The sequence below is a fragment of the Austrofundulus limnaeus genome, unplaced genomic scaffold (assembly GCF_001266775.1).
Source record: "Austrofundulus limnaeus strain Quisiro unplaced genomic scaffold, Austrofundulus_limnaeus-1.0 Scaffold399, whole genome shotgun sequence".
Lineage (NCBI taxonomy): Eukaryota > Metazoa > Chordata > Actinopteri > Cyprinodontiformes > Rivulidae > Austrofundulus > Austrofundulus limnaeus.
The window spans coordinates 285419-295068 of record NW_013952801.1 but is presented as its reverse complement, the minus strand read 5'-3'; the positions used below and the strand labels follow the sequence as shown (position 1 = coordinate 295068).

Below are 9650 nucleotides of genomic sequence, written 5' to 3'. Positions count from 1 at the left end.
TCCATCCATCCATCCATCCATCCATCCATCCATCCATCCATCCATCCATCCATCCATCCATCCATCCATCCATCCATCCATCCATCCATCCAGGTGATGTAGAAATTGGTCTGATGGAGAGGAACGGGGGTCTGGAGGTGGAGGTGGTCCAGGCTAGAGGACTCACAATGAAACCAGGTTCAAAGGCACCCCCAGGTAAGCTTATTTAAATCTAAATATTGTGTTAAAAATAAAACCATTATTCTCCAGGGTTTTAATTTGTTTCCATAAGACAAGAACGTTTCTGTAGCTCACAAATAAGTTAGAAGAGAGAAAAGAGCCTGAGCTGCACACACAGCAGCCTGCAGGCGAGCCAGAAGGCCCAAAGCATTCCTCACTGCTTATATGGAGTTGGCAGAAAGAACAGAAGCAGGTAAAGTACTAAATAATAAGTGCATCACCTGCTTTATGCTGCATTCATTTCTTTTAGTTTCTATTTAAAGAGCAGGAGCAACATGCAGTGTGTGAAAACTCTAGTAAAAGTCAAGTGCAGGTTACAGTGGATGGAAGAATAAAACGGGATTAACAACAGATTGACAGAAAATAAACTCCATAAATCCTGTAAGAACAAAAGGAAAGCCTCTTCCTGTTTCATATTTCCATGTGCAGAAATCTAATCTTTAATCCCTAATCCAAAAAACTGACTGAAACAATATGTGGTGTTGGATTCAGGGTGCAATAATGTCTGGAAACATGTTGTCTAAGTGCAGAAAACAGGAACAGACAGATGTTCAGCATGCTCCTGATTGCTTTGTGTTTTATTTGTTCCAGCTGTTGAGGTGTGAAGAAACATTTCAGGCTGACAGTTGATTTGTCTGAACTGATACAGATCTGTGAAAAACACAAAGCCAATCAAATAATCTCTGCTGCTTTTATAAAGCATTCTCCTAAATATTTTATTCTTTATTTCATTCCACTTTAGACAAATGGAATTCAAAAGGACAGAAATAGGCTAATTTTGCTCAGAAATTTTATTTTATTGTATCTGTCTTGAAGATGAGGAAAGAGGCAAACTTTAATGCAATGAAAAGCTGACAGAACTGTGCAGAATGCTCTCCGTGCATGTGTGGGTTTTCTCTGAGTCCCTTTGAACTTTCTTGTTCCAGCTGCATACATCAAAGTTTACCTCCTGGAGAACGGAGTCTGTGTGTCCAAGAAGAAGACCAAGTCGGTCCGGAAGTCTCTAGATCCTCTCTACAACCAGGTTCTGGTCTTCTCAGAAAGCCCACAGGGGAAAGTAGTGCAGGTAAGACACAGCTATGTGGCATAAACCTAAAAAAACCTTGAGTTGAAGTCATGATATGTTTGCACAAAGCTCCACGTCACACAATCCTACAGAAGCCGAGACCAGACATTTTACGCAGATAATATTTTTCCATGGTTTTCTCATTAACACATTATGTCAAAGTAACAGTGAGTGTTTTCACCAGATAACGAGTTAAATATGTGGTTATCATGAAGTTACGACGAGTGTTTTCTCTAGATAACAAGTTAATATGTTGTTATCACGAAATAATGAGATAACATTATTTCATGATAACACGTTATCTCGAGAAAACCAGTTAACATGTTAACACAAAATAACGAGTGTTTTCTTAAGATGAGGTAAATATGTTGTTATTACAAAGTAACAAGTTTTTTCTCGAGTTAACAAGTTAATATGTTGATATGACCAAATAATGATAAGCATATTCTTGAGATAACGAGTTAATATCTTAACATAAAATAACGAGTGTTTTCTTAAGATAATGAGTTAAATATGTCGTTATCATGAAGTAACAATATTTTTCTCGAGTTAACAAGTTAATATGTTGTCATCACCAAATAATGCTAAACATATCCTTGAGTTAACGAGTTAATATGTTGATATGACCAAATAATTATAAACATTTTCTTGAGATAATGAGTTAATTTATTAACATAAAATAATGAGTGTTTTCTTAAGATAATGAGTTAAATATGTTGTTAACATGAAGTTATGACGAGCGTTTTCTCGAGATAAGTTAATACTGTATGTTGTTATCACGAAACAATGAGATAACATTATTTTATGATAACAACACATTATCTCGAGAAAACGAGTTAAAATGTTAACACAAAATAACGAGTATTTTTGTAAGATGAGTTAAATGTGTCGTTATTACAATGTAATAAATTTTTCTCAAGTTAACGAGTTCATATGTTATTACCAAATAATGATAAGCATATTTTTGAGATAACAAGTTAATTTGTCAACACAAAATTACGAAAGTTTTCTGAAGATAATGAGTTAACTATGTTGTTATCAAGAAGTAACAATTTTTTTCTCGAGTTAACAAGTTAATATGTTGATATGACCAAATAATGATAAGCGTATTTTTGAGATAACGAGTTAATTTGTCAACACAAAATAATGAGCATTTTCTTAAGATAATGAGTTAAATATGTTGTTAACATGAATTACGTTTTTTCTCAAGTTAATGAGTTAATATGTTATCACCAAATAATGATAAGCGTATCCTTGAGATAACGAGTCAATATGTCATTATCACGAAGTAACGATGAGCGTTTTCTTTAGCTAATAAGTTAATATGTCCTGATGCATCTCAGTAAACTAAGGATAAAAAATAAGTAGGTCGCCTGGATGGAGAAGAACTCGTCCAGAGGACCTACTTATTTTTTCTTTTTGAAGTTAATATGTCGTTATCACAAAATAACAATGAGCATTTTCTCGATAACGTTAATATGTTGCTATCACAAAATAAAGAGATAACTTGATTTTATGATAACAACACGTTATCTCGAGAAAACAAGTTAACACAAAATAACGAGTGTTTTCTTAAGAAGAGTTAAATATGTCGTTATTACAAAGTAAAAAAATTATCAAGTTAACATGTTAATATGTTTTTATCACCAAATAATGATAAGCATATTCTTGAGATAACGAGTTAATATCTTAACATAAAATAACGAGTGTTTTCTTAAGATAATGAGTTAAATTTGTCGTTATCATGAAGTAACAAGTTTTTTCTCGAGTTAACAAGTTAATATGTTGATATGACCAAATAATGATAAGCATATTCTTGAGTTAACAAGTTAATTTGTTAACACAAAATAATGAGCTTTTTCTTAAGATAATGAGTTAAATATGTCATTAACAAGAAATAAGTTTTTTCTCAAGTTAACGAGTTAATATGTTGTTATCACCAAATAATGATAAGTGTATTCTTGAGATAGCGAGTTAATATGTCATTATCACGAAGTAACGATGAGCGTTTTCTTTAGCTAATAAGTTAATATGTCCTGATGCATCTCAGTAATCCAGGTAGAAAAAATAAATAGGTCGTCTGGATGGAGAAGAAGTTGTCCAGAGGACCTACTTATTTTTCTTTTTGAAGTTAATCTATTATCACAAAACAACAAGGAGCATTTTCTCAAAATAACGAGCTATTTATGTCGTTATCACGAAATAACGATGAGTAATTTCTCGAGATAACAACATAATACGTCATTATCTCGAGAAAACCATGAAAAAAATTATCTGCGGAAAACATCCGCTTTGGGCTTCCGTACAATCCTGTTTTACTCTCTAAAATTTATTAGGTTTCTGAATCACTGCGTACTTATTTCTAGATTTTTTTCCAAAACTTATATTTTATATTTATTTTTGTAATGAAGCTGTGATAAAGATTTGGCCAGGGGGTAAAAAATAAAATAAAAAATTCCAGCCAGATTGTGATAGCTGCCAGCAGCATTTATAAAAATCACAGTGCTCCAGTCCCTCAGACTCAGCATCGCAGTCCTCAAAGTGTCTCCATAAAATATAAAAGCTTCCACTACATCCCTAACCCAGAGGACATAAAACAGGAAATATGGTGCCGGTTCTGGTGGTTCTGAGAACAGAGAGGGGGAAACTGAAAACCAGAGTTTCACATTTACAAAAAGAATCTGACCCGTTGAGCTACAGACTGCATGAATAGATTTTATTATTTTTATTTCTTCCAGCTTCAGCAGCTTCTGCAATAAAAAAATGTGACAAAAGACTCATTCAGAGACGGATTAACTGAGCCTTTCCTCCCGTGTTCGTTTACGCACCTTCTGCTTTCATGTTCTTTTTACTCCTTTTTCCACGTAGATTTCACTTTTATATTTCCTGTCACAGTTCACTTCCTGTCACATTCCATGGTGTCGTCAGGAGCTTTGTGAAGACCTGAAATTTGAGTGTTGTGGTTAAAGTGCGTGACCTGTTTGTCTGCGCGTCAGGCTGACGGAAACAGTGACGTGTTAAAGGCCCGCAGCTCTGCCTCCAGCTGCTTTGCTGCTCCTGTGTAATTAGCCACTAAACGCCTCCCTCTTAATTATCTGCTGTCTGCGGCGCTGTCCTCCGAGTTTCATCAAATTCATTCACACCGGATAATGAAAACCGCTGAAATCAGCAGCACTCCGCAATTTGTCATTTCCCAATTTAGCAAATCACGAAGCCGCTTAAGATGACGCTGAAAATCTGTTCAAAACCTTTCCTTTAACTGCTTCCATAACCAAATCATTTGTTCATTTTGACAAGCAAACTTTGTGTTTTATTAACGCTAAAGATGTTTATTTTCATTTTTCTTTCTTTATTTGTTGAAGCTCACATAAGACTCGTAGCCACTGGTGTGATGTAACTGAAAACACCACCTTTCACATCACAAAAGTCCAGCTTTGATGCTTAAAAACCAAAGTTCTGGGTCTGGAAGCAAATATTCTTGTATTTTTGTTTTTAATTATTTCTCTTAACTACTGCTTTTTTTCTAATTTGTAATATCTGCGGTCAGGATTATGTTTGAAGAAATGATTCTGGGCACTCTTTAAGAATCAGATTTAGATGCTGATTCTTTCTGTAAACACTTGATATTCTGGCGCACAGAGACACGCCTGAGACGACACGTGCGCCGAGGGATATTGATTCATTTGTCCACCGCCTGACGAGATGTGAAGGCTGTCTGAGTCCGGTCCTGATTTCATCAGGATGTCAGGGGACAGAAATAAACATGCAAATCTCTCACTTTTATAAAAACAAACACACAGAAATGTCTTCATTCAGTCTGACGCATTAAGCTGTTCACTACCACAGGGGAAAACACATCAGGTAACAGTAGCTGTGTTTCCATTGACCATGAAAATGCGCAAATTAGAATTTCGAAAATAAATTTGCTCAATGGAAACACGTCAATTAAAAAAAATTAAGTTTTTCAACAAAATGTTTTTGCACTAGGATGAGGTGGTTTTTCGGCCGTATCGAAATTGGTGTTTTTTGCAAAACTGCAATGGAAACACTTTTTTCGCATCACAGGAGTCACGTGATCAACAACCGGCTGTTTCTACTGGTGAAAAAGAAAGAAGAAGACAACAGGAAGTAGAAGTAGTAGTAATATCACAGAAGTAGTATAAAATAGTAAACTCACCGACTACAATTTCCCAAAAACACAGCATACGTAGCCGCTCCCAAGTAGGGACTTGTCTCTGGAAAGCCTCGATAAAAGACGCCGACGTCTCCTCTGATGATGAGCGCTAGTGTCGTGGTAGCAACATGCTATGTGTTTACATCCATCGCCGCCATGTTTGTAATGACTTATCACGAGAACAAACGTATTCACGTGACTTTAATAACATTTCTTACTTAATGGAAACACTGCTGTCGCGAAACTGTGTTTTTTGACATTAACAGAATATCAACAAAGTTGTGCGCACATTTGCAATGGAAACGCAGCTAGAGAACATGTTTTTGTGGAAAAAAGTGACTTTTATTGTGAAATAAGCAGATTTTCAGTGTAAAATCTACATTAATACTAATTTCTTGGTGGGCGTGATTTGTGTCGACACTTTCTAAAACAAAGCTGTTTTCCAGGTGATTGTTTGGGGGAACTACGGACGAATGGACCGTAAATGCTTCATGGGCGTGGCCCGGATCCTGTTGGAGGAGCTGGACCTCAGCGCGATGGTGATTGGCTGGTACAAGCTGTTCCCTACCTCCTCGATGGTGGACCCCACCATGGCACCACTCATCCGTCACTCGTCTCAGATGTCTCTGGAGAGCACCATCGGGCCGTGCTGTGACAGATCCTAATATTTGGACAGAATTGTCGTTTTGATGCTGTCACTCAGATGCTAAGCTAATTTAGCTAAAACGTTTTTATAAACTGATGCACTGCGGATGGTTCAGCCGAGCGTTCTTGTTGAAGGTGGGCATCAGTTGTTTCTCTGAAGAAGATTTCACAGATTGAACCATATTGGGGATAATGGCTGCCTGGAAAATGACTCAGCTAACTAGCAGGCTAACCTGCAGTCATTTGTAATGTATGATAATTTTTTGAAATTGAGTCGTTTCCTGGTCAGAGCAGGAAGCGAGTTTCTTTTGTTGTTGTAACGGACCATCCTCGGGTCTCAAAGGGAAACTTTTGCTGTCTTCAGATGTCTTTGATGAAAAAAAAAAACAAAAACAAAGTAAAACCCTTCATAATGAGGATACTTCAAAGCAGCGCTCCGTTGCCAACATCGATCCCGTCCTTTTGGGACCGGAGAACACAGCAGGCTCAGCTTTGCTTCTTCTTCACGCCTTCATCACGTCCTACATTCAGTTTTCATTCCCAGGACTGCTTGTTGTCTTTCTGGACGGTCGTGTTTATTCAGCCGACTGGAGGTAAAGTTACAATGAAGAACCAAGTCTCCCTGTTTGAATGGATCCGTGAGCAGGACTAAAGAACATGCTGTAACATAAGACGTTTTAGTTTTAAATAGTCAAACTTGTTGTTTTTATTTTGTTTGTGTTTGATATTCAGCTCCTCGTTATTTAACTGTCTGGGTTAAATATGTTAATGTAAGTGCAGCAGACATGCTCTGAAGCCACTTTTCACTTCTGGAAAAGATCCAGATCTTTATCCCGACTACAGAACCAAAGGTTTCTGCTGTTGATTACGTTCATGCACAGTGTTAGAAAGAAATAAGTGGATTATACTTGTGTCATTATGACCCAATGTTTGGAGACATTATTAACCTGTTATTTTATGGGATGATTCTTGCAGGTTATAAAACTATGGAGGTACATATGTATCAAAACTATGGAGGTACATATGTATCAAAACTATGGAGGTACATATGTATCAAAACTGGAGGTACATATGTATCAAAATATGGAGGTACATATGTATCAAAACTATGGAGGTACATATGTATCCAAACTATGGAGGTACATACAGTATGTATCGAAACTATGGAGATACATATGTATCAATACTATGGAGGTACATATGTATCAAAACTACGGAGGTACATATGTATCAAAACTATGGAGATACATATGTATCAAAACTACAGAGGTACATATGTATCAAAACTATGGAGGTACATATGTATCGAAACTATGGAGATACATATGTATCAAAACTATGGAGGTACGTATCGAAACTATGGAGGTACATATGTATCAAAACTATGGAGATACATATGTATCAAAACTATGGAGGTACATATGTATCAAAACTATGGAGGTACATATGTATCGGAACTATGGAGGTACATGTGTATCAAAACTGTGGATGTACATATGTATCAAAACTGTGGAAGTACATAGGTACCTCTATAGTTTTGATACCTATGTACGTCCATATAAAACAACCAAAACTATTATTTTAATTAATGGCACTTTTGATTCTTATTAGAGAGTTCTCACTTATGATCCAGGTGCAACTGCAACCGAAATATTTAAATCCAATCACCTGAAGAGTTTTCTTCCTGTGTGTGAAAAATGTAAAAAAAAAAACTAAACATGTCCATAAAATCCTTCTTGCCTAATAATTTAAAACCGCTGAACTAAATTTGACTTTATGCATGCAAAATGTTTTATTACATTGGAATTTGAAGCGACTAATGGTAAATGCATGAGATTAGCACGTTTAAATCTTGCTAAACCCTGGCAGGATAGAAAATGTGAAACAGCCAGGTGTAAAAAGGGGGGTCTGGTTTTGTCTCCGATCACTTCTGTTGTGTTTTCACAATCACGGTCCTCGTGCAAAGTGCAGCACTTGTTGCTATAAATGAATTTTATCACCTACAGAGACAGAAAACGAGGATTGAAGCTTTGCTTGTCATGCAGATCTGACAGTTTGCTGCTTTAATCCTAGTCAGGAACGTGTTTAGCTGATATTTTAGATGTAGGTTTCTAATATTCCCTCCATCTCTGTTTTTATGCTTCGGCCACCAGTTGTCTAATAACAGTTTCTACTCTGCCAATTTCTACCAGCAAGTGTCTTCTCCTTCCTCTTCCTCAATTATCTCATGGCATGTGTCATCGTGAGGGAGGAGCAGAAAACCACCACTCACAACATCTAACAGCAGTGTTCAGGCCATGCAGAAAAGCGTCCCCTTTATTCCAAATTAAAGCCCTGATCCTCTGAATGCAAAGCCACCTGGTGTTTCTGCTCCAACTCAAACTGGAGGGAGGAGCAGAGAGAGAGAAAAGAGCATGAAATGCATTTTGGATCAAGCAAACAAAGGATGAGTCTGCTGACGTCAGGACTTCAAAATAAATAAATAAATAAATAAATAAAGGACAGAAATAGGATGAATTTAAAGGGAACAAAACGTGTACACTGTAGAGACATTTTATTGATGAGCAAATGTCTTTTATTCAGGCACTTTAGAATTCACAGTCTTTTATATGTAAATATGACCATTGTTTGTGTCTTTTGGAGTGAGCCAAAGTAAATCTGTAAGTTCATTCTTATTAACTCGAGCAGAAGGAAGTTATATTCTTGCTAGTTGTCGTAAGATCGTAGCGTTAGCTGGTAGCATCTGCATGACTGATTCAATAATTAGCACACATCTTAAAATTAAGCATGAGCTGAAAGCTGCACAGGATGAGGATTTTTCACAAGTGTTGTTAGAAACTATTATTTCTAAAGACGTTGGGACATTAAAATAAAAACAGAAACTGAATGCAGTGATATGTAAATCTCAGAAAATCAGATTTTATTTACAGTGGAATAAAAACATCAAAAACTAAAAATAAGAGAGATATGGCCACTAAAAAAATACAATAATTTTGACTTTTTTCTCCAAATTCTGAGATCAAAGTCCGAATTCTGAGTTTTTTTCCCCTCAGAATTAGGAAAAAGTCAGAATTCTGAGATTAAAGTCAGAATTTTGAGCTCATAATTCTGAGAAAAAAGGCAGAATTCAGACTTTTTTCTCTGAATTCTGAGATCACAGTCTAAATTTAGACTTTTTTCTTCAAATTCTGACTTTTTTCTCAGAATTTGAAGAAAAAATGTCAGAATTCTGGCTTGTTCCTAATTTTGAAATCCAAGTCAGAATTCTGACTTTTTTTTTTTCAGAATTAGGAAAAAGTCAGAATTTTGACTTTAATTTAAGTACACTGACTTTTTTCCTCAGAATTCTGAGAATAAAGTATTTTTTGCAGAATTCTGAGAAAAGTCAAAATTCTGACTTTTTTCTTAGAATTCAAGTCAGAATTTTTTTTCAGTTGCCTTAAACCTCTCTTGTAAAAACTAAAACTAAGAAAAGCTTTTTTTATTTATTTTTTCCATCCAGGAACAGGGTTATTGGAGTTTTTGATTTGATTATTGAATGAATGT

The 9650-nt window shown here is 35.9% G+C and overlaps 1 protein-coding gene across 1 annotated transcript in view; it reads left to right on the top strand.

Moving 5' to 3' along the window:
• rims4 (regulating synaptic membrane exocytosis 4) overlaps nucleotides 1–9300 on the top strand; it is a 44259-nt gene extending 34959 nt beyond the window's left edge. The window contains exons 4-6 of the mRNA XM_014023962.1: nucleotides 94–195; nucleotides 1146–1285; nucleotides 5906–9300. Of these exons, the coding sequence (XP_013879416.1) occupies nucleotides 94–195; nucleotides 1146–1285; nucleotides 5906–6124 (461 nt within the window). The 3' untranslated portion in view covers nucleotides 6125–9300. The remainder of the gene's footprint in view (nucleotides 1–93; nucleotides 196–1145; nucleotides 1286–5905) is intronic.
• The last annotated feature ends 350 nt before the right edge of the window (nucleotides 9301–9650 follow it).